The sequence below is a fragment of the Phocoena phocoena genome, chromosome 8 (assembly GCF_963924675.1).
Source record: "Phocoena phocoena chromosome 8, mPhoPho1.1, whole genome shotgun sequence".
Classification (NCBI taxonomy): Eukaryota; Metazoa; Chordata; class Mammalia; order Artiodactyla; family Phocoenidae; genus Phocoena; species Phocoena phocoena.
The window spans coordinates 101,663,129-101,689,659 of NC_089226.1; the positions used below are offsets into that span (position 1 = coordinate 101,663,129).

The 26,531-nt window shown below is 41.9% G+C and overlaps 1 protein-coding gene across 1 annotated transcript in view; it reads right to left on the reverse strand.

Moving 5' to 3' along the window:
* The window catches only part of ATL3 (atlastin GTPase 3), a 45,575-nt gene extending 19,331 nt beyond the window's left edge, over nt 1–26,244 (reverse strand). Inside the window, exons 1-5 of the mRNA XM_065883325.1 lie at nt 25,944–26,244; nt 14,266–14,480; nt 13,982–14,125; nt 5,643–5,747; nt 4,894–4,944 (exon numbers count right to left, since the gene is read on the reverse strand). Of these exons, the coding sequence (XP_065739397.1) occupies nt 4,894–4,944; nt 5,643–5,747; nt 13,982–14,125; nt 14,266–14,480; nt 25,944–25,989 (561 nt within the window). The 5' untranslated portion in view covers nt 25,990–26,244. The remainder of the gene's footprint in view (nt 1–4,893; nt 4,945–5,642; nt 5,748–13,981; nt 14,126–14,265; nt 14,481–25,943) is intronic.
* Between the last annotated feature and the right edge of the window lie 287 nt (nt 26,245–26,531).

A 26,531-nucleotide genomic window follows, 5' to 3' on the forward strand; every position in this document is an offset into this window, starting at 1 on the left:
AAGCCCAGAAATAAACCCTCATATACATGGTCAATTAATTTTGGAAAAGGGGGACAAGAATACACAATGGGGAAAGGACAGTCTCTTCAATAAACGGTGTTGAGAAAACTGGACAGCTACATGCAAAAGAATGTAACTAGACTACTATATTACACCATACACAAAAATTCACTCAAAATGGATCAAAGACTTGAATGTAAAACCTGAGACCATAAAACTCCTAGAAGAAAACATAGGTGGTAAGTTCCTTGACATAAGTTTTGGCAATCTTTGGATTTGACACCAAAAGCAAAGGCGACAAAAGCAAAAATAAACAAGTGAACTACATCAAACTAAATAGCTTCTGCACAGCAAAAGAAACCATCAACAAAATGAAAAGGCAATGTACTGAATGGGAGAAAATATTACCAAATCATATGTCAGATAAGAGGTTAATATTCAAAATATAAAGAACTTACGCAACACAACAGCCTCCCCCAAAAAAATCTAATTAAAAAACAGGCAGAGGATATGAATAGACATTTTCCCAAAGAAGACATACATGTAGCCAACAGACACATGAAAAGGTGCTCAACATAATTAATCATCAGGGAAATGCAAATCAAACCCACAACGAGCTATCACTTCACACCAGTCAGAATGGCTATTATCAAAAAGACAAGTGTTGGAGAGGATGTGGAGAAAAGGGAGCCCCCTTGTCCATTCTTGGTGGGAATGTATATTAGTGCAGCCACTACAGAAAACAGTATGGAGGTTCCTCAAGAAATTAAAAATAGAACTACCATATGATCCAGCAATCCAACTTCTTGGTATATATCCAAAGGAAACAAAACCATTATTTCAAATAGATACCAGCACTCCTATGTTCACAGGAGCATTATTCACAATAGCTAAAATACAGAAACAATCTAACAATCTAAGTGTCTGTCAATGGAAGAACAGATAAGAAAAATGTTATATATATTATACATATATATACACATATATATGGATTATATATACCACAAGGGAATTTTTTTCAGTCTTTAAAAAGAAGGAAACCTTGTCATCTGTGGCAACATGGATGAAACTTAAAGGTAATATGCCAAGTTATATGCAGATTAACCCTCCATGTTGTTCAAGGGTCAACTGTATTTAATAATACTGTACTGGATACTTGAAAGTTGCTAAGAGTTTTATAAGTTTTTATCACACACACACAAAAATAATAAAAATAATTTTTTATTAAAAGAAAGAAAATAGGGACTTTCCTGGTGGTCCAGTGGGTAAGACTCCATGCTCCCAATGCAGGGGACCCATGTTCAATCCCTGGTCGGGGAACTAGATCCCACATGCGTGCCACAACTAAGAGTTCACATTACACAACTAAGAAGTCCACAAGCTGCAACTAAGATTCTGCATGCCACAACAAAGAAGTCCACATGCCGTGACAAAGATCCCGCGTGCCACAACTAAGATATGGCACAGCCAAAATAAATAAACAAATAATTGTAATAAATAGATAAATTACTAGGATGACGGCTATGCCCCAGGTCTAGAAGAAGCACTCCAGACTAAAGGAAGAAAACACAGGCCAAGAAGTCATGCCTCCCCAAGGAAAAATAAAACAGAACCTAAAGTATTAAGATCAGACTGAGACATTTTTTGAGTCTCTCCTTTGCAGACGCATTACTGATAAGCACAGAACACTAAACTAATGAAAAGACTGATATAAGACACCTCAGTTATGAAGAACATATACATATATCCATATAATAAGGCAAATACAAATACTTTTTTAACCAAAAATTGCAACGTTAACTACTGGGAAGATGAGAGGAAGGAAACTGAGTGAGGGGTAGGAGAGTTGTAAAGAGAGAGAAATCCTAATTTTATATAAGAAATAATACTTAAGTCTTTTAAATCCAGAAGGAACAATATAAGCACGTTCTTTAAAACTGTAGACACAAATGGCAGAAGACACAGCCAAAAGGAGTACAAGTGGCTGCCTCTGGAGAAAGGGAATGGGACGTAGAAGGGATGCTCATTATGAACACTGCAAGACTACTGACTTTTAAACTATGAATACAGATCACCATGTTAAAAATAAATAAAATGTTTTTTTAAAAAAGTACAGTTTTCCCTGGTGGCGCAGTAGTTAAGAATCCGCCTGCCAATGCAGGGGACACGGTCCCTGGTCCGGGAAGATCCCACATGCCGTGGAGCAACTAAGCCCGTGTGCCACAACTACTAAGCCTACACTGTAGAGCCCGTGAGCCACAACTACTGAGCCCATGCACCACAACTACTGAAGCCCGTGCACCTAGATCCCGTGCTCTGCAACAAGAGAAGCCACTGCAATGAGAAGCCCGTGCACCGCAATGAAGAGTAGCCCCCGCTCACCGCAACTAGAGAAAGCCCACATACAGCAACGAAGACCCAATGCAGCCAAAAATAAATAAAATTAATTTATTAAAAAAAAAGTACCTGGTAAATTAAAATACTATATATAAAAAAAGACACACACACACTATAAAACTATATACAACCGTGATTTCCTATCTGCAATTCTGAAATCCAAAAAGCTCTAAAACCCCAAGTTAAGCAGCAAACTCATTTGGAGGAAAGTCCGCCCTAAACTGATGTAAGGCCTTAAACAGGTTAAATTTATCCTATTTCATATAATTAGTCACACATTTCACTGCAGAAATATTAATGTGTTTAATTAGAAGGTATTAATCAAATCCCCATTCCCATCCTAGACATCATGCTATAATGTATGCACCATATTATTTATCTAAAATCCAAAAACAGGACTTCCCTGGTGGTCCTGCGGTTAAGACTCTGTGCTCCCAGTGCAGGGGGGCCGGATTCGATCCCTGGTCAGGGAACCAGATCCTGCATGCCGCAGCTAAGAGCCCACATGCCACAACTAAAAGATCTCACATGCTGCAACTAAAGATCACACGTGCTGCAACTAAAGATACCGCATGCCACAACCAAGATCCCAAGTGCCACAACGAAGACCCAGTGCAATGAAATAAGGAAATTAAAAATTTTTTTTTAAATTTTAAATCCAAAAAAATTTGAACTCCAAAACACATGTAGCGTTTGGATAAGGGCTTGTCGTCACATGTCATATATTTCCTATAGGGATACATACCTGTTTACAGAACGCAGGAAAAGAATAGAAAGGATACATTCAAAACTGATAGGCATAGTGGTTACCTCTGGGGAGGGGGAGAGGGGGACTTCAGCCTTATCTAAAGTGCCCTATTTTTTGAAAGGATAATATTTCTAATTTCATCAGTAATATTATACATTATTAACTTTTAAAAGGAGAAAAAGTATTACAATGATAGATATCATCTTACCTATTTAGAGAGTTTAATTCTAGGCTCTACGAAGAAGGCACAGAGTGAAGGGAGTACCTCCACCAGGAAACCTTTCCCAGTCCCCCAGACTGGGACCTCTGATACCTGGGCATCTCTCTCCCTCAGCACTTAATAGGTAACGAACTCCTGTTCAGAACCCTGTTTTTGTAATTTACATGGAATCAAATCTAGCCACTTTTTTTCTTTTGTCTTCTACCTTTGACATCTTGGTTAAAAAATTCTCCCTCGGGACTTCCCTGGTGCTCTAGTGGTTAAGAATCTGCCTTCCACTGCAGGGAATGTGAGTTCGGTCCTTGGTCAGGGAACTAAGATCCCACAGGCCGCAGGGCAACTAAGCCCGCGTGCCTAAACTAGAGACCCCACGTGCCACAAACCACAGAGCCCACGCGCCCTGGAGCCCTCGCACCACAACTAGAGGGCCCGTGCGCCACAAGAAAACATCCCACGTGCCACAATTAAGACCTGATGCGGCCAAACAAATAGCAAATAAATATATTTTTAAAAATTTCTCCCTCGGGGCTTCCCTGGTGGTGCAGTGGTTAAGAATCAGCCTGCCAATGCAGGGGACACAGGTTCGAGCCCTGGTCTGGGAAGATCCCACATGCCGTGGAGCAACGAAGCCCGTGCGCCACAACTACTGAAGCACATGCACCTAGAGCCCGTGCTCTGCAACAAAAGAAGCCACCGCAATGAGAAGCCCGCGCACCGCAACAAAGAGTAGCCCCCACTCGCCGCAACTAGAGAAAGCCTGCACACAGCAACAAAGACCCAAAGCAGCCCCCCAAAAACGAACTGCTACTATGGAGAAGAGGAGACAATGACTAATAACAGTAGCAGTGATAGGTGTAATAAGTAATGGCTAGCGGTTACCAAGCACATACTGTTTTCCAGGCACATGATCCTATGCATTTTATAAATTGAATTTATTTAACCTCGCCTGAATTATTGCAATTGCTCCATAACCAGTCTCACTGAATGCACACTTGTGCCTCTAAAAATCTATTCTAAACACAACAGCCAGGGTGATCCTTTCATAATATGACAAATAATATCACTCCTCTGATCAAAACATGGCTTCCGTCTCACCCAGAGGAAAAGCCTAAGTCCTTACAAAGGCAGGGCATCACTGGAAGCTGAACACCTCTCTGACTTCATCACTTGGCCTTCTCCTGTCTCACCCTCCAAACCCACCCACTGGCCTTCTTGCTGTTCCTGGATCCCACCAAGCACACTCCACCTCAGGGTCTTTCTTCCTGCTGCCCCCTCCCCTGCACCACTCCCCACACCCCTCCCCCCAATATATCTGCAGGACTGACCCACCCACTTTCTTCCGGTTCCCAGCTCAACTCACTAAGGCCTTCCCTGACCACTCCAGCCACAGATACAGAATGCAGGATTACCATGAACCCCAAGCCTTCCTCCATGTTTCAGTCTTTGGCTGAAACTACTCAGTTGTAAAACTTATCTCAGTCTTAAAACTTTTAAATGATATATTAACATTTTAATGAGAAATATATACCTGTAGCTGTTGAAGATCATCTTCCTGAATGTTCTGCGACAAATTATAAATCTAGAAAACAAAAGTCTAGATTTATTCTACTCTAGCTTACTTCAAATGAATCCCAAATAAGGCTAAAGGACTGAACAGAAGCTTTGTACAATTAAAGGTCTGCACATAAGAATATGAGGTCCAGGGCTTCCCTGGTGGCGCAGTGGTTGAGAGTCCGCCTGCCAATGCAGGGGACGCGGGTTCGTGCCCCGGTCCGGGAAGATCCCACATGCCACAGAGCGGCTAGGCCCGTGAGCCACGGCCGCTGAGCCTGCACGTCCGGAGCCTGTGCTCCGCAACGGGAGAGGCTCACGTACAGCCAAAAAAAAAGAATATGAGGTCTGTTTAAACAGTAATAACATCTGTCTTTTGGAAAACTATGCATATAATGTTGAAATCACATAATCTTTCCTTTACACTTTAAAATATAGTTTTCTTCATTTTTACCAAATCTACATTTCCTGTATGATGTAAATGATATAATTTTGATTTTCACTTTTCAGACTTTTCTTGGAATATACTACATATATTTATGATCAAAATGGAAAAATAGTTTAGGCTCCTTCTTAAGCTTGTAAGAGCTTAACTTATATCTGTAGTCTAAAAAGAACATTTACATATCACCATAGGAATGCTGATAACAGAACATAACTGAAACTAGATGTATTCTCTTCATCTTATTTCTTCTACAAACTTTTTTCCTAGTCAAATGGTCTTACCTGAACAGAACTAGTCATGGTACTTAGAGCAAAGATGGTAGCACAATCTCTCACAGTGGACTGGCTGTCAAATGCCCCCTGGGTATCCATCAGAACAACTGCAACCTATGGAAAAAAGGAAACACAAACAAAATATGGAAAAGTGAGAAGGGAAGACATGCAAGGACAGGTAATATTTAAATAAGGCTTAAGCACCTGCTCGTAAGTTCTATCCGAAAAGTACAATTACAGCTAACCCTTGAACAACAGGGGTTTGAACTGCACAGGTCCACTTAACACGTGAATTTTTTTCAATAAATGTAAGTATTCAGCTGCCTTGTATTTTTGAACAGAGAACTTTGCCGGAGAAGATTATCTGCTCTCATTCGGTGATATGATACAAAATAGAGGTATACAAAGCCATGTGAAAAGAGGGGAAAATCACCCTAACAATCAAAACAGCCAAATGTTGAAGTCTATTAGCTCACTTTCAAAGCCAGTCATTTGGATTGGCTAAGTCAATTAATTAATTGACTTAGTTTAAACTTAGGCATAATCAAAAAATAAATAAAACATATGGCGTGGGATATTTTTGGCATTTACCTGCAAGCCTGCATTGCATTCTTCTCTCAAATTTCTAGAGTTTTCTCGTTGTTTGATAAAATAAAATGAACATTTATTTCAATCTTTATGAAACAGAGACCACACCACAGATGCCAAATGAAAGCAGGAGAAACTAGGCTATCATTCACTCTATGTAATTAGGTTTCATGAAGCCTTAATGAACGTTCCCACCTTAAAAGTTAGATGTATGCAAAATGTTAAATAAGATATAGTACCTTATAATCCTTACACAACTTGCTATAATTTTCAGTCATATAATTTAAAAATAAAACTTGGGCTTCCCTGGTGGCGCAGTGGTTGAGAGTCCGCAGAGGACACGGGTTCGTGCCCCGGTCTGGGAAGATCCCACGTGCCGCGGAGCGGCTGGGCCCGTGAGCCATGGCCGCTGAGCCTGCGCGTCCGGAGCCTGTGCTCCGCAACGGGAGAGGCCACAACAGAGAGAGAGGCCCGTTTACCGCAAATAAATAAATAAATAAATAAAAATAAAACTTTTCAAACTCGTGCATAACTGGTTCCAAAAGAGGACAGGGTTTAATATGTTCAGAAAAATAAGTAAATTCATCAGCAAGTGCCTAGTTCTTTACCAATACCGAAATTATTGCAAAGGCCAGACGGGAAGCTTGCTATGAAGCTCTATTGAATACAAGAAGAGAAATGCCATAGTCAAAAACATTTTAAAGTAAGATTTATGATAACAAATACAAATCAAAATTTTTATTCTTAGAAATGGCATTTTTATTACTTAGAAAAGTATTTTTATTCTTAGAAATGATAATAAATCATTTTATATAGTTTATATATCAGGACCCATTAATAACATTATATATTTATGGATTTTCACATACCCAACACACTACTGTGATTGAATACATATGATATAAATTCAACCAAAAGAAAGCACTATTCAGAAAAAAAGGTCAATTCAAATGAAATGAAGTTTCTAGCCTGAATACACTGAAACCTAAAGATAAAAGACTTCATCTACCCATACCTTAGCTGTTTTGTGAAGAGGATACTGTCAAACTAAACGACCAATCAAGACTAATCATGGGGACTTCCTTGGTGGAACAGTGGTTAAGAATCCGCCTACCAATGCAGGGGACATGGGTTCGAGCTCTGGTCCGGGAAGATCCCACATGTCGCAGAGCAACTAAGCCTGTGGGCCACAACTACTGAGCCTGTGCTCTAGAGCCCGTGAGCCACAACTACTGAAACCTGTGTGCCTAGAGCCCATGCTCCTCAACAAGAGAAGCCCGCACACTGCAATGAAGAGTAGCCCCCACTCACGGCAACTAGAGAAAGCCCACACACAGCAACAAAGACCCAATACGGCAAAAAATAAATAAATAATAAACAAATAAATTAAAAACAAAAACAAAACTGAAGGTTTAAAAAAAAAAGACTAATCATGGCTGGAACAAGTGGATTTCCACATGTGAAAGAATGGTTTTGGATCCCTACCTCACATCATATACAAAAATTAACTAAAACAGATCAAGACCGAAATATTAGAGCAAAACCCACAAAACTCATAGAAGAAAGCATAGGTGTAAATCTTCATGGCCTCCGATTAGGCAATGGTTTCTAATATATGACACCTAAAGCACAACAGACCAAAAAAATATATAGAAACTGGACTTCAAATAATTGTAAATCACATATCCGATGAAGGTCTAGTATCCAGAATGCATAAAGAATTCAACAACAAAAAGACAACCCAATTAAAAAATGGATTTGATTTGAACAGACGTTTTTCCCAAGAAAATACACAAACGGTTATGTGAAAAGATTCTCAACATCATTAGTCATTACTAGTGTTACATCGTGGATGGGCCTTGAGGGCACTGGGCTGGGTGCGAGAGGCTACACAAATGACCCATATGTTACGTGACTCCATCTATATGAAACAGCCAACATGGAAGAGGAAAGTAGATTGATAGTGGCCATGGGCTGAGAGAAGAGGGAAATGGGGAGTGACTGAGTTTCTTTTGGGGCTGATGAAAATGTTCTAGAATTAGATGGTGATACCTGCACAGTCTTGTGAGTGAACTAAAAACTGCTGAATTATGTATTTTAAAGGTTGAATTTTATGGTATGTGAATTATACCTCAATGAAAAAGAGAAAACCATGGCATCTGCTAATGAGAAAAACGAGGCCAAACAGAGGGAAAAAGAAGACATACTAAAGAGAAGCTCTTTGAGGAGTGGGAGTCATAAGTATACTTAAAGTGCTGCATATTTCGGGGAAATAGTATTCTCATATCATGTAGTGGAACAGTAAAATACCATAACTACCTTCAAGAACAGTTTGGCAATAGCTAGAAAAAGAGGAAATGGGCATTCTCAGACCCAGTAATTCCACTTGTAGGTGGCTTTCTAATTAGACAAGCTCTAAGCTAAAACCTCACCAAGTATAAAATAAGACAATCTTGCTAAACTTTTATTTGGCTAACTTCTAAAGAACTGCTTATCAGTACAGCATTTATCCAATATTAATTTTTTTAATTGTAGTTAATTAACAATGTTGTGTTAGTTTCTGGTGTAGGAATATTGATTTTTTTTTTAAAGCACTCCTGATCCTGCTAGATGTCTGAATGTAATTTTTTTTAAAACACATTAGAAACACAACAAGGTATCCCTACACACCAGAAAATTGACAATACCAAATGCTAACAAGAATATGAAACATCAGGACCTCTCACTCACTGCTGGCGAGCATGCAAAATGGCACAACTAGTTTGGAAGACAGCTTGGCAGTTTCTTACAAAACTAAGCATAATCTTACTATACAATCCAACAGTTGCACTTCTTGGTATTTACCCAAATGAGTTGAAACTTATGTCCACACAGTAACCTGCCCATGAATATTTACAGCAGCTCTACTCATAATTACCACAACTTGGAAGCAAAAAAGATGGCATTCAGTAGGTGAGTGGATAAACTGTGGTCATACATAGAGTGGAATATTATTCAGAAATAAGAAGAAATGAGCTATCAATACAAACAGATGTGAGGAACCATAAAAATATGTACATTGCTAAGTGAAAGAAACCAATCAGAAAAGGTTATATACTATATGATTCCAACTATATTACATTCTGGAAAAGGCGAAACTATGGGGACAGTAAAACAATCAGTGGTTGCCAGGATTTCAGGGAGGGGAGGAGAACAAACGGGTGGAGCACAGAGGATTTTTAGGGCAGTGCACTTCCTCTGTTGATACAGTAATCATAGCTACATATCATTATACATTTATCAAAACCCACAGAACGTGCAACACAAAGAGTGACCCTTAACGTAAACCATGGGCTTTAGTTAATGACAACGTATCAATACTGGTCCATTAATTATAACAAATGTATCACACTGACAAAAGATGTACATAATAGGGAGAAACCGGAAGGGGAAACTCTGCACTTCCTGATCAATATTCCTATAAACCTAAAATTACTCTAAAAAATAAAGTCTATTAAATTTTTTTAAAGGGCAGGAAACCAAAATGCTGTCAATAAACATGGAGCTCTATAGAGGAGTCAATTCAACAAGATAAAAAAATGAGGGCACTATAAATGTCAGATAACTAAAAGCAAAGCCTGCTGACTACTAACACTGTAGAGATTCCCTAAACTCTTAAGGAGAATTAATACACCACATTCCCCCAAAATTAAAATGAGGCCCACCAGTTCTGTACAAAGGGATCACATAGTCAACAATAATTATTTATTCCTAAAAATAAATTAAGAAAGCATCTGGGCTTCCCTGGTAGCGCAGTGGTTGAGAGTCTGCCTACCAATGCAGGGGACGTGGGTTCGTGCCCCAGTACGGGAGGATCCCACATGCCGCGGAGTGGCTGGGCCCGTGAGCCATGGCCACTGAGCCTGCGCGTCTGAGCCTGTGCTCCGCAATGGGAGAGGCCAAAAAGAAAAATTAAGAAAGCATCTACCGGGGGTGGGACGAATTGGGAGACTGGGATTGACACATATACACTACTACGTATAAAACAGGTTAACTAATAAGAACCTACTGTTTAGCACAGGAAACCCTATCTGTGGTGACGTAAATGCAAAGGAAATCTAAAAAAGAGTGGACGTATGTATGTATAACTGATTCACTTTACTATACAGCAGAAACTAACACAACATTGTAAAGCAACTATACTGCAATAAAAAGTAAAAAAAAAACCACCTACCACACATTACCAGAAATGTAGAAACAGAACATGATACAAATAATAAGAACAGAAATGAAGGTCATAGGGCCTTGTTGTGGTGCTGTCTCTAAGAGTCGCTATGTTACCCACAGCAGGCCCTTAACTCACTGGGTCATTTTACAGCATCTCTAAAATGAAGATCGGACTTCCATTTCCAGTCAAAATGGAATAACAGACTGGATTTATCCTCCCACCTAAAACCAAACATAACAGACAAAATATATGAAACAACAGTTTCAAGACATTGGACACTGGGTAACAAAGGATAATGATCCTTGAAAGAAAGGAAACAGATGAGGTGAGCCTTACAGTTGACCCAGCTAACTGGCCAAGGCACAGGGAGGGAGAACCCAGGCAGAGCCACCAGATTCTCTGAGTCAGGAAATACAGCTGAGAGTCAGGAAGAGCAAGGAAACGGGAGTTCTTAGGCAGAGCACCTGAGCAGAGAGCTACTGAGACAAAGAACACCAGGGATCTACAGAGGGTACCCATCAAGTGTTCAGCTGAGTCCTGACCAACCCCTGTGAATAAGGAAATTACCTGAGGCTGGAGAAAGAGCCATTCAAAAGGGTTAGAGGGGGCTTCCCTGGTGGCGCAGTGGTTGAGAGTCCACCTGCCGATGCAGGAGACACGGGTTCATGCCCCGGTCTGGGAAGATCCCACATGCCGCGAAGCGGCTGGGCCCGTGAGCCATGGCTGCTGAGCCTGCGCGTCCGGAGCCTTTGCCCCGCAACGGGAAAAGCCACAACAGTGAGAGGCCCGTGTACAGCAAAAAAAAAAAAAAAAGGGGGGGGGTTAGAGGGAACACTACCTAAGGTTCACAGAGGACCAAGAACAGCACCTGTTCCCTCCAGTCAGACTACAAAAACCCCATAAAAGCAACCAGACAAAAAGACACACAAGAACAAAGGATAACACCTACTTCTCAGCAGAAGTAATGTCAGCAAAAAGGCAAGGAAGGGACTTCCCTGCTGGCACAGTGGATAAAAATCAGCCTGCCAATGCAGGGGACACAGGTTCGATCCCTGGTCCGGGAAGATCCCACATGCTGCAGAGCAACTAAGCCAGCAAGCCACAACTGAGCCCATGTGCCACAACTACTGAAGCCTGTGTGCCTAGAGCCTGTGCTCCACGACAAGAGAAGCCACCGTAATGAGAAGCCCATGCACCGCAACGAAGAGTAGCCCCCTCTCGCCGCAACTAGAGAAAACCCGCACGCAGCAACAAAGACCCAACGCAGCCAAAAAAATAAATAAAATTAAATCTTTTTTTTTTTGACTGCATTGGGTCTTCGCTGCTGTGTGTGGGCTTTCTCTTGTTGCGGAGCACGGGCTCTAGGCGCACAGGCTTTAGTAGTTGTGGCACACGGGCTCAGCAGTTGTGACTCGCTGGCTCTAGAGCACAGGCTCAACAGTTGTGGTGCACAGGCTTCGTTGCTCCACGGCACGTGGGATCTTCCTAGACCAGGGCTCGAACCCGTGTCCCCTGCATTGGCAGGTGGATTCTTAACCACTGTGCCACCAGGGAAGCCCTAAATTAAATCTTTAAAAAAAAAAAAAAAAAAGGCAGGGGAGTGACATCTTTGAGGCACTGAAAGACAAAACTGCCAGCCTAGAATTCTATACCCAACGTAAATATTTTCAAAACAAAGGCAAAATACTTTTCAAACACTGAAAAAAGCTAAAAGAATTCTGCACCAAAAGAGCAGCACTCCAGGAAATTTTTTTTTTTTTTTTTTTTCCAGTACGTGGGCCTCTCCCGTTGCGGAGCACAGGCTCCGGACATGCAGGCTCAGCGGCCATGGCTCACGGGCCCAGCCACTCTGCAGCATGTGGGATCTTCCCAGACCGGGGCACGAACCCGTGTCCTCTGCATCGGCAGGCGGACTCTCAACCACTGTGCCACCAGGGAAGCCCAGGAAATATTAAAGAAGTCCTTCAGGCTGAAGGAAAATGAATACAAAAAATAGATAAAAATCTGGACACAAAAAGTGAAGAGCAGTTAATGGTAACTGCATGGGTAAATATATGGCTTTTTTCTTATTATTTAAATATCCTTAAAAGATAACTGACCATTTAAACAACAATAAAAACAATGTTATTAAAGTAAAATAGTGACAAAAGCTGAGAGGGGAGAAATGGAACATCAATTAAATTTCAGTAAAGCTGTTAAAAAATTAAAGGCTGGATAAAAATAACATCTAAAGGGCTTCCCTGGTGGCGCAGTGGTTGAGAGTCCGCCTGCCGATGCAGGGCACACGGGTTCGTGGCCCGGTCCGGGAGGATCCCGCGTGCCGCGGAGCGGCTGGGCCCGTGAGCCATGGCCGCTGGGCCTGCGCATCCGGAGCCTGTGCTCCGCAACGGGAGAGGCCACAGCAGTGAGAGGCCCGCGTACCACAAAAAAAAAAAAAAAAAAATAACATCTAAAGATCCTTCCATGCAAAAGTTTCTAATGTTATATTCCAAAAACTCCTTATTCTCCTACATTCTCTACCCTTAAAAAAAAATGTGTGATAATCTCCCCATTTTGCTATGCATTTCTGTATTTATGCTGAAAAAAAAAAAAGAGGGTTTTCCAATATACCTTTCTCCTGAAACGTTACTAAAAAAAAAAAAAAACAAAGAGAGAAAGAAACAAAACATTAGAAGAATAAGGAAAAGAAATAGAAACTGTGGAAACAGTGATCAAGAGTTCATGCATCAGGGACTTCCCTGGTGGTCCAGTGGTTAGGACTCCTAGCTCCCAACGTAGGGAGCCCAGGTTCGATCCCTGGTCAGGTAACTGCATGCTGCAACTAAAGATCCCGCACGCAGCAACGAAGATCCTGCGTGCCGCAACTAAGCCCCAGCGCAGCCAAATAAATAAATAAACATTAAAAAAAAAAGTCGTGCATCAACTGTCCAGCTCCCAAAATATTTAATTACTTAACATCAAGGAAACGGCAGAAGCTGAACAACCTGAAGGGGGGATATGAAACCTGAAGCCCTGGAAAGACTCAAAAATGAGAGGCACAAACAGCTGTGAAGGTATGCTTTAGGGTGAGGCTAAAAACAGAAGGAATGGGTTAAAGTCTGTGGAAGAAACAGTCATAACCCCAAATCCCCTCTTCCACTTTAGGAGACACATGACTTGCCCCTGCTGACCCTTACAAAAAAACCTGGGGAGAAGCTCTATAACTGAAGCTTACTAGGCTCGATGAGGTGGGTAAGATGCCCTGCTGACAGCTGGAGGGGCGGGGGGAGTGAATGCTTACACGAGTAAGAGGGTAAAGAACAGAAGTAACATCTGAACAGCTGAGAGCATTAGCCTTTGGGCAGTGAAAATGAGCAGACAGAGGACTAGGGCACCTGACAGCTATTTTTCGTTAGAAGCCTTATGTTACTCTTTGACCTTTTATTCATGAATTAGTTTTAAACATGCACTTATATCATTATGATAAAAATCATTTTTAATTGGATTATCAGGCTACACATTAAAGTTCTCATTCTGTTGTGTTTGTTAGTTTATAAGTCTTTTTCTTCCTTACCTTCTTCCCATCTGGCTTCTCCACAGTGAAAACCTCACTCCAGATCTGGATCCCAGTGGTTTCTGGGTCAGAGCCCCCTCTCCATGAAAACCCTGTTAACGGTTCTTCTCGGTCACCCAACCAATTTGAACGGCCACCTTCCTTCTATAGGAGAAATAAGAAATTTCCATCAAGTCTAAAATTTCGAGTAACTTTACACATCAAGGATAATTCATGAGCTTAGTTTGCTCTTTTGGACATAACAGTCTCACTTTCTAATTTGAAATGAAATAATTCTACTTTACCTGGAAATATAAGTATCGTAGCATAAAGTCCAGAAAGAAGGACTTGCCCTTTCGGAAGGCACCAGCCACTGACACCACCACCACATCAAGGTCTCGGATGTGTTCCTGTAAGAGGATGCTGGCCAAGGCTTTCTCTTCTAGCTCAAAGGCATGTTGGTCTTTCTGAACCAAAACAACCTGCACTGGACAAGGCTTTCCACTCTCCATAGCATCACCTACGTTGTTGTAGAGAAAAAAAAATATTAGTTTCAAATATTTTTGAAATGTTATTTTTTTAACATGGGAAGAGTAAAAACTTCTTAAACACGGCACAAAGCACCAACCATAAAAGAAAACAAACGACAGATTAGACTTCATTAAAATTAAGAATTTTTGTTCATTAAAAGACATCCTTAAGGGAGTAAAAATGCAAGTCACAGGCTAGGAGGAAATATTACTAACACCTAAATCCAAAGGACTCATATCCAGAATCATTCTAGAAAAACGGAAGAAAAAGACAACCATTCCCCCTTTAAAAATAGCAATGGGTAAAAGATTATGAACGAGCATATCATTAAAAAAGGATATCCAGGACTTCCCTGGTGGCACAGTGGTTAAGAATCCGCCTGCCAATGCAGGGGACATGGGCTTGAGCCCTGGTCCGGGAAGATCCCACATGCCGCGGAGCAACTAAGCCCGTGTGCCACAACGACTGAGACTGCGCTCTAGAGCCCACGAGCCACAACTACTGAGCTCACACGCCACAACTACTGAAGCCCATGCGCCTAGAGCCCGCGACAACAGAAGCCACCGCAATGAGAAACCCGCACACAGCAACAAAGAGTAGGCCCTACTCGCCACAACTAGAGAAAGCCCGCGTGCAGCAACGAAGACCCAATGCAGCCATAAATAAATAAATAAATAAATAAATAACTTTAAAAATAAAACCATAGGGCTTCCCTGGTGGCGCAGTGGTTGGGAGTCCGCCTGCCGATGTGGCAGACGTGGGTTCGTGCCCCGGTCCGGGAGGATCCCACGTGTCGCGGAGCGGCTGGGCCCGTGGGCCATGGCCGCTGAGCCTGCGCATCCGGAGCCTGTGCTCCGCAACGGGAAAGGCCACAACAGTGAGAGGCCCGCGTACCGCAAAAAAAAAAATAAAAATAATAAAAATAAAACCATAATGAGATACCACTGCCCACCCATCAGAGTGGCTAAAATTTCAAAGACTGACAATATCAACTGTGGGAGAGACTGTGGTACAACTGTAATTCTCATACATTCTGATAGGAATAGAAAAAACCGTTAGGCAGTATCCACTAAAACTAAACATAACTATGATAAAGCAATTCCACTCCTAGGTATACACCTAAGAGAAATACATGTGTCTATCCACCAAAAGACATATATACAATGTTCACATCAGCTTTACTCAAAATGGTCCAAAACTAGAAATAACCCAAACGTCCACCAATAGTAGAAAGGGTGACTGCCACCGCTAAGTCGTAATTTTTTTTTTTTTTTTTTTTTTTTTGGCCGCAACATGTGGCTTGTGGGATCTCAGCTCCCTGACCAGGGAAACCCTAACCGAAACCCTAACCGAAACCCTAACCCTAACCCTAACCCTAACCCGCGGCCCCTGCAGGGGAAGTGCAGTCTTAACCACTGGACCACCGGGGAACATCCTAAGCCTTTTAAATACATCATTTTACTTAATCCTCAGAACAACCCTACGAGGTAAATAATACTGCTCCATTTTAAAAATAAACTAAGGCTTACAAAAGTTAAGCATCTTCCCCAACAGGTTCTGGAGAAAAGCTTGAAAAGATCTTTAGGTGGCTACGTTTTGCAGATCACTCTTAATAACCTAGTCAAGGTTTTAGGGACAATTAATTCTTCAGTTCAAAATTAAGCACTAACCAGTAGTTTCTCTCCTAGAGTTGAAAGCACAAAGATATTAATTCTTTGAAATTCAGAGCCACTTAGCTACGTGGATTTACGGAAGGTTTACAAAAAAACAGCAGTGGAGGGCTTCCCTGGCGGCGCAGTGGTTGAGAGTCCACCTGCCGATGCAGGGGACACAGGTTCGTGCCCCGGTCTGAGAAGATCCCACATGCTGCGGAGCGGCTGGGCCCATGAGCCATGGCCACTGAGCCTGTGCGTCCGGAGCCTGTGCTCCACAACGGGAGAGGCCACGACAGTGAGAGGCCTGCATACCGCAAAAAAACAAACAAACAAAGAAACAGCAGTGGGGCCTATGAAATGAGGCAAAGCACTATTTCCCTTCCCTAAGTGTATGTACTAAAGGAGATGTTTTTAGGTAGTTAAAAGGACACTTGTTTTATTTTAATAATTATGTATTTTAATGACTATTAAACATTAGGAAACAAAACCATGTTTTAATGGATTATTGCTTAGGAGGCTAAGTTTTAAAAACTAATCAATATAAAGTAAATTGAAGGACAAATATTGAGCATAGAACAGGTAGGCAGATTTGGCCAAAATCATACACATGGTCCCAGAAACACTTTCATCTGGGAAGCAGTAAAGGCTGAATGATCACAACAGGCAAAGTCGACAAAACAGCTTGATGGCCAGACTCTAATCTTTAAGTATGGGAATTGCTGCTCACTTTTTATTTATTTTTATTTTTTGGCTGCATTGGGTCTTCGTTCCTGACCATAGGCTTTCTCCAGTTGTGGCGAGCAGGGGCTACTCTTCATTGCACTGCATGGGCTTCTCATTGCGGTGGCTTCTCTTGTTGCAGAGCACAGGCTCTAGGCACACGGGCTTCGGTAGTTGCAGCACACAGGCTCAGTAGCTGCGGCACGCAGGCCCTACAGTGTGCGGGCTTCAGTAGTTATGGCACATGGGCTCAGCAGTTGTGACGCATGGGCTTAGTTGCTCCGCGGCACGTGGGTGCTCTCCGGACCAGGGATCGAACCTGTGTCCCCTGCATTGGCAGGCGGATTCTTAACCACTGCGCCACCAGGGGAGTCCTGCTGCTCGCTTTTTATACTTACTGTATCAGGCAGCAACAAAAGGGTTCTTGTCACTTTTTAATTTTTTGCAAACTGTTGGAAAACAATTTATAAACATTGATTCAGTGTCATTCTAGCATTATAATACATATATACTAATACATTTCTTTCCCATTATTTCCTATTATAAAAAGGAAACATTTCTGTAAATAATCTCTTAGAGTTCTTATTGCCATAACAGCAGGTGAATCCAGGACCTGAAGACCTTCAGTCTTTTATATAAAGAAGAAATGAGAACAATTTATCCACACCTTATGGATAAGCCACAAGGTTAAGTACTGTGCAGTACTTAAAGCAATACCAAACAAAGTCCCTGAGATGGCTGGTTGCTCCCTCAATATTCATTTTCTCCTCCTGCTATGGTAATATATTTTTAGCTGGGCATATAAATGCTCAGAAGAAACACATTTCCAACCCAACCTTGTATGTAGGGTATCACTGTGTGACTAAGTTCTGACTGGAAATGATATAGCAACTTCCATATCATGCATCTTCCCCCTTCCTGCTGGCTATATGCAAAAGTGGGAGCAAGTCACCCTGGACCAGGCATGTGAGGGCAACACCCTAGGAATACTGGAGCAACAAGAGAGGTAGGGCTGAGGACTTGGTGTAGCAGAACTGCCATGCTGGCTCACTTTCATATGAAAGAAAAATGTCTACCTCGTTTAAATCACTTACTTGGAGGCTCTACGAGATACAACCAAACCTAGTAACCAATACAATAGTCCCCCAGGACTTCACAATTGAGTTCATGGTACTGGCTCTTTCAATTTTATCTATTTCACTATTAAAGTTTACTGAGCAGTGTGAATGTACTGACACAAAGCAGGCACACAATAAACAACTGTAAAAAGGATGGATGCTATGTACTGTAATCTAGTTGAAAGCTACCACCCTAAGGATGCAGGTGATACTGTCAGGGCAACAGGTATGGAAGATAAAGTTACCTGGGCTACAAACAAGATAGAATAATCACATGACAAAAATGTATGCAGTTGTAGACAACGAACTGCACTTCAAGAGAAGATGAAGACCACTAAGAAGGACAGTTTAAAAAAAAAGTGATAAAGCCTTCCCTCATCTCTTCCTCTTTCTGCCTATAGCAAAGTGAAAAAGAAGAGAACCAGGCTATATTTACTTGAGGGAGCTGGGGTGATCCTGCATTTCTCTCCGACAGTATACCGGGCACACTGGATTTTAAAAGATCTTGTTCCTTTGGTTTGGATCCACTTAAGGGAAAAATCATTTTAAACTGTACACATCATTAATAATTTAATTTAAACAAACAGAGCTGCTCACTTTTCACCACACTATCTTTATGTCTCACTTCCTAAGACAAGAGAACTATATTATTGATCATCCAAGTAAAAATCTTATTTCCACTCACCCTTTTCTAGATACCATGTAAATTTCCTTTGCTGATTTATCCTCGCATCTCAGACAACCTGCCCCCCAATCTCATAGATCCCGTCATCAAAACCTCAGGGCCATCTCCTTTAGCCATGCCGCCTTCCAACCCTTCCTGTCTGTTAGGCTGGTCATGCAAGTCAACACCCCCGAGTGTTGCTTTAAGGATGTTAACTCATCCTTCAGGGATGAATGCCTTCATTACAGTACATAAACATATCAGCTACTACATAAAAAAAAACTATCAAGGACCTCCCTGGTGGCACAGTGCTTAAGAATCTGCCTGCCAATGCAGGGGACACGGGTTCAAGCCCTGGTCCAGGAAGATCCGACATGCCACGGAGCAACTAAGTCCGTGTGCCACAACTACTGAGCCCATGCTCTAGAGCCTGCAAGCCAAAACTACTGAACCCCATGCGCCTAGAGCCCGTGCTCTGCAACGAGAAGCCAACACAATGAGAAGCACACGCACCGCAACCAAGAGTAGCCCCCGCTCGCAGGAACTAGAGAAAGCCCGCGTGCAGCAACAAAGACCCAACGTGGCCAAAATTAAATAAATAAAATAAAATAAATAAAACAGGTTTATTTAAAAAACTACAAAAACATTTTATGGATTGATGGCTGAAAGCTAAAAAGTCTCCATCCTGTAAGTCAAACCCTTTCACCATTCGCCCTACTGACTTCGTTCCTCTAATTCTTTTTTCTCCTCATCCTCCCAGGTAAATTTATACTCATTGGTCTTCCTCCTAGGAGAAAGTTAGGATTCACGTCCTGTCCTGTCTTGATTCCAAATTTTCAAATATACAGCCTATTCAACCATTTGTTCTCATGGCCTGAAATGTTTCTTCCACTTGACTCCAGCAAACACTTGCTCATCCTTCAACAATCACCTTCACCCTCCCTCTGTCCTGATCACCCACCCCATCCTCTCAGAGTCCATCACTTTGCACAGTACACTAAAAGTAATCAAGAGAGACGGCAGGGCTTAAATCCTTACTTTCTCACCTCTAGAATGTAACTTCCATGAGGGCAGAAATTTTTGTCTCTTTTGTTCAATGCTATATCCCCCAAGAACCAGAAGAGTGCCCACAGAGAGTAGACATCCAATAAACAGTTGGGGAATAAACGAAAAACTCCACTATTTAGTCACAATGTGACTGTGGATAAATTTCTAACCATTTGTAGCTCCATTTATTTATAAAACTAATACCCATTTCAAAGCACAGTGTCTGACACATATTAGGGACTCCATAAAAAGAACCCACTTTCCTATTTCCACTAAAACCTTTACTATTATTCCACTCATTACAACATAATATTGTAATGAGCTCCTGGGAGCCCCTGGGGAGTAGGGAAACTACCACATTCAGCCCCAGGATCTACCATAGAATAATAGCTTCCTAGTACTGTAAACACTAAACCCTATAGTACATGTAAAGAACCTCAATAAAAGTCAGTTTCTTCCCTTCCTCCTCCCAGTCTTTCTTTGTCAACCTCCCTGAAAGTGTGTCTTCATCCACTTATCTACCCATTCCCTTCTTATCACCTTGCAATCTGACTTTCCTCTCAGTCTGTTGAAACCATTCTCTAGTTCATCAATGACCTCTCCTGCCAAATCCAATAGGCATTTCTTGATTCTCATTCAACTCTACACCTGTGATGTAACACACTGGCCAACCACTTCTAAAACATCTTAAAACCTTTGGACTCCACAACAGTGCCCACTCCTAGTTCTCTTCCAGCCTCTTTATCACCCCCTTTCACCGGTTCTCCTTTTCAGCCTCCTGTGATACCCACCAACGCCCTGCTTTAGCCTTCTGCAGTTCTCAACCTCTCCCTGAATAAGCTCTTTATTCTTATAATTTCACTACATCCTCTATTTTGGCGATGCAACTTCATTAATTTCTAACCTGCACTTAGGTCCAAACGTGCAACTGCTTAAGGGGCAGATTCACCTGGATATTCCACCATCAGCTCACTCTTGGAGGTGTATTATGTAGAAATATATGGGTACAAGAGTCAGGAGACAAGTTCCTGTTCCAGTTCTACCACTAACAACCTGTGTGATTCTGGGCATGTCTAGTCTTCAGTCTCAACAGTAAAATGAGTCAAGATTTAACCTCTAGCAACCCTTTCAGTTCTAACATTTTATAAGTCTACATTTAGTATCATCAAAGTGAATCCTCTCAGATGCTCCACTTCTCTCAAATCTCCACCTTTCAGCCTTCACATCTTCCCTGGCTCCATCTTCCTAAATGAAACATACCACCAGACCCTACCATTTCTTCCTTTTATGACTTAAGCTCCTGGTTTGGCAAAGACTATTATAACAGTGAAGGAGTTATCTACAGGAGAAAGGCCTTCCCTAACAATCAGGAAAGACCAGATTTCTGGGCCCAGTTTCGTACTAACCGTAACAGCATGAGTAAATCACTTTACTTCTCTGTGTCTCAGTTTCGTCTACAAAATCAGGCAGTTAGGTAAAGCCATTTTATAGCTCTAAAATTCAATCTCTGTTGAACAATTGAAAATTTCCTGAATATCTAAATTGGCCAAACTTGCTGGGTAACGTATTCATGCCCTGGCTTAATTTAAAATTGTATAGTCCTGGCTAAAGAACAGATCAAAATTTACGATGATAAAAACATTAAAGCAACTTGCTCAGCAAGGACCCCACCAAAGACTTGGGGGTTTGTTTTAGGAGTTTTTTAAGGGGGAGAGATACTCCATTTGCAGTGAAATTACTCCCACTTCTCAGTAATCTTATACTCTGGAGATCTAACCTCCAGGGATAGTACTAGAAAAACCTTTAAGTGGCAACCTTATATGCCTTCTCCCTTTAGCGAAGCAATCATTTCCCAAGGTCCAGATATGCATTCTGAGATGATAACAACAGTAATGCTCACTTACATGAACAGTTAATGTTCGATATGAAGAGGTAATGCTCTATTATGTTCATTTATATGAGTAACAGGTGTGACATCTTATACACATACAAAGATATGGCCTGACCACAGTCACATCTATCATCTCTATTTTTTTTTTTTTTGGCCACACCACGCAGTTTCTAGGATCCTAGTTCCCCGACCATCTGTATACATTTAAGTGAACTTAGGGAAAACCTAAGTTTAGGGAAAACCTAAGTTTAGGGAAAACCTAAGTTTAGTGAACTTAAAACCTAAGTTTAAAAAAAAAGTGAGTGGTAGAACTATATCATACTGCCAATTCTGATCAGTGCTGTAAATAGCTCATAGTAATACCGCATCAGCCGTCATTTCGAAGTATGTAGAAATGTTGAAAATATTTGGATAATTAAAAAGGACTCCAATAGTTGATGTGGAAGCTACAACATTTTTTCTAATTACTTTTAAAGTACTGAGGTATCCTTTACTTTGGACACAACACACCTTAATCCAGACTAACCAATAGTTAATTTAAGTATGCCTATTCAAACAATCGCTGTATGATTGGATTCAATGGAGAAGCTCTGCACTAAAACAAAAACAGACAACCCAAATAGAATGGCTGAAAGGCTAACAAGTGAAATTAATTATTATAGGGACAAATTTGTAGAGATCTGAGCAAATTACAGCACTGATTCTTCCTAGAATTATTTCTGAATTTTCAAAGGACTGAAAGAAAAAAAAAAAAAAAGTAGCTGCTCAGGCTAAACACAAGTAGATGAGGCTAGTGAATTATAATCGGCCTCTCTGCTCCTATGGAAAACGTAAATTTTAGGAAATAAGTTCTATCAGAAAAAACATTATGGGGAAAAAAGTTTAAATGTCCCTCAAATACTTGAGAAGACCATCTGAACAGTGATAGATTCAATGAAACTAGTTATTTGGAAGCAATTACAATTGCTATTTCAGATAATTCAGACAGAATTTAGTAGATCAAGTCAACAGTTTACCCCAGGGTTTCTCAACCTCAGCACCACTGGTATTTTGGGCTGGGTAGCTCTTTGTTGTGGGGAGCTACCCCATTCACTGCAAGATATTCAGCAGCATCTCTGGCCTCTACCCACTGGATACCAGGAGTGCTTCCTCCTGATTGTGAGACCCAGCAATGTCTCCAGACATTGCTACGTGTCCCAACCAGGCAAACTCGCCCTGGGTTAAGAACCACTGGGGTAGAGCCAGCCTCAGTACTCATCCTTACTGTCCAGAGAGTTCTGAAAAGCAAATCCTAACTACAGTTATAGAAACATTCCACTGAGTAGCATGCATGACTCAGGGTAAAGTTATGACCTGAGTTTTCCACTCTCCTGAAATACCACATTTTCTAAAGGGCAAAAGCAACACACCCAAAAACAGAAGCATACCATTTTCATGCCTTGTTCTTACTGGCAGTCTTTAACGTTCCTAATTCACAGAAAAGGCCAAAGAAAACACATCATCATATGTAAGGCTAAGTACACTAAAGCCCTCAGCCACCTCTACAACTGCTGCGTGGCTCTTTTTTGGTGATGGTGAGGGAGTGCTTTTATACACTGTTAGGTCTCAAGGCAGTAAGCATGCCGGTAGGTACACGTATATTTTTAAGGTTCTTTCAGTGAAAATTCTATTTAAATGCAACTTAACAGAATAGGGGAAATTTGTACCTTAGCACAGAATGCTGAACAAAACTACATTTTCTTTGTCAATTAAGAATTCTGTAGTGCTTAATGGATTTATGAAGATCAACTATGACTAAACAGTATTAAAGATTCAGAAATGCAGAGATTGGGCTGAATCTAAAAATGATGCCAGGCTATACTACAGGCATCTAATTTAATACAGCATTTAACAGAATAGATGCCAGGCTATTCTATTAAAAAGATAAAAATCTTTTTAACAGAATGAATTCAATATTCATCTTATTTGACTTTACCCTAAAAATGAGACCACCCCCAAAATCAATCTGGTTACCTGAAGGTTTTAATTACCTGTATTCCAGTTGAATAAGCTTTAACTGGCAATCTTTGATTTGGAGTCCTTATCATCTCAAGACAAAAAGAGTTAATCTACTTCTTTGCTTATTCACCTACTATACCACTAAAACCTATTTTCTGATTTGTAATATATTGATACTTTATCTGTGAAATATACGTAACACATTCTAACAATCAAAACATATTCTAACAATCTAAACACATACCAATAAAAGGCATTCTTTAGATATGTGCATGGAAGAGTATCAACTCAATACAAAAATACTGATATTACAAATTATACTTCCTATAAAGTAATAAATCAATTCAAATTAAGCAACCACCTACAGAGAAATTTGTATATATTAGTACAGAAATTAAATTACTTGGGTTTGGGGTTGTTTTTTTTTTTTAAACTGTTGCCTAGCCCCTCAATATATTAAATCAGAATCTGCGAGTGGGCCCCAAGCATTGGCAGGTTTTAAAAACCCCAAGTTATTCTAATGTGCAGCAGCGGGGCTGAGAATCACAGCTCTACAGCAATTAAAAGACTTTTTTCGTTTAACTATAAGCTTTCCACTCACTTTTCCCCCTTGATATTTTTTAGAGAATATGCTCCTAGAATCTCAAAGATAAGTCAGGAAAATGTTTTAAAATTCAGACTAACTTTAAACTGTAGTTGTGTTAAACAATTTCTCAGTATAAGACACAAGGCCATAGAAAGTTCAACAGGCATGCCGAGTCACTGCAGGTAAATTTTGAACCTCAAACAAGCTCACACAACCCAGGGTTCCCGAAGGAACTTGAAAGAAATCCTAGAATATGTGACCAAACTGTGAGTAATGACTACCACTGGGGAACTGGGGAAGTAGAGATGACTTTATATTTCTTGCTTCTTACAATTCTCTATTATTTCATTTTAAATAGTGTGAGTATACCTTTTATTATGTGACTCAGGAATCATAAAAATGAAAAATGCATGGGCTACGCCATAGAAAACCAATTCTAAAAAAGCCTAATCTAAACAAGTCCTATTTAGTGAAAACTAAGGCAATTATGCTAGTACACATCATCACATTTATCCTTACTTTTTACTTCTTTTCTTAATTTTATGATTACTCCAATAAGACAAGTTAACAACAGCTAATAAAACAACCTGCTCTACTAGTGTAATGCTTCATTAGGTAGAGGTCTTTTTCAATCAAGCGTTTTCTTTACAGGTGTTAAAGCAGCAACAGAGATTTCTATACTATGAGCTGGTTTCTGTGGGGATTGAAAAAAAACAGTAATTTGAAATTCAGTACACTGCAATGCTGAATACTTGTCGCGGTTTAAAACTACGTAGGTTTTGCTTCTCCAAAAGCCAGCCAAAATGTGAAACCACGTTTTTGGTCCGTTAGTTCTTTTCTCTCCTTCCCAAAACATTCCATCCAACTTCGTATTCAAATTTGAGGACTAAGATTTATTAATAGTGTCTTCAAACAATGTTCTTTTCTTTTTTTTTTTGCCTTTAGATTTCGCAAGTGAAAACTTCTGGCCATTTCAACAGCACACACAGCAAACAAGAATAAAGCCAGGTAGAATGACAGATGAAATTAAAATCCATGAATTTATGGTGACTATTTGTTTTCTCTTGAATACTTTCCCTATGCTCTGTGTCTTCAAAAGAACAACGTATTGTACCAAACGTACTAAAAGAACTTCCTAAAAATCAATTTAGGCCACATTCTTTTATCTCCTTAGGGAGATAAGTGCGGGTTGAAAATCGACTTCCCTAATACCTCCTGTAACTCAAGGTCTTTAGGATAAAAATAAAGCCTCCAACTCAAAGACGCTTCGCAGCCCTCCAGAGCTTTTTAAAAGGCTGAACAATAAAGCATCTACCTTCCTCACTCCCTGGGCCCGTTAATACGGCCAGAGCCACTCGGCCCGAGGTTTCCCGGCCCGCGAGGGAGCGAGCGAAGTGCCTAGGCAGGGAGAGGGCAGCAGCCCGGAGCGCCCAGCTCAGCCTCTAAACGCCGCCCCAGGACCACCGACCCTCGGGGTACTAACAGCCGTTAGTACTGTACTAACGGCCTCCTCCGGGCCCAGGGCCCGACCCCCGAAGGCGGCCGCTCCCGGCCGGTAGCGGAGAAAGGCGTCGCCCGCGTCCGACTGGCCCGGCCTCGCGAGCAGCCCCCGGACCCTAATTCGTCAGCCAAGGGACCCCAGCGAGAGGCGCGCGGTTCCAACCCCGGGACGAGAAAGGGCGGAGGCGCGGGCGTCCGGTCTCCTCGAAACTATAGCAGGGAGGGCGGCGGGGGTGGCCACGGAGCGGGCTCGGGGGAAATAGCGCGCCTCACCTGCTCCTCCCGATGCTGCCGCTACCACTCGCTGAGGGGACAACATGGAGCCTCCGCCTCCAGCAGAAGGAGCAGGAGCTCAGAGAGGGTCGGGCTGGGGCGGGAACGAACCAGGCCCTGGCGGCGGGAAACGGGCGTGGCCTGGCTCTACAAACAACTAGGGAGAAGGAGAGGCGCGCGAAACCACGAGACGGCGCGTAGCGGGCTGGCGTGGATCGACCGGCAGCCAGAAGTGCAGCGAGCGCCGAGCCGGCTGGAGCGGGAAAGCGCACGCTGCCGAATTCTGCCACCGCCCGAGGCGTGTGCGCGTGCGCCGGAGTCCGACACCCGCAGCCGGCTACCTGGGGCTGCGCCCTGGGGGCAACCGTCCGTTGGGAATTGTAGTCCCACGCTCTCTGGGTACCCTCCAACGGTTCCCATTCTGCGCACTCATCCGGGCGGGGAGGAAGCGGAAGAGAGGGATGGGGATTGTCGTGGCTCTTCGACGACTGAACTACAACTCCCAGCAGGCTGTGCAGGGAGCGGTGGGCCGCCCAGTCATCCCCGCCCTGCCCTCACTTAGCCTTGAGGCCAGGCCCCTAGCGGAGG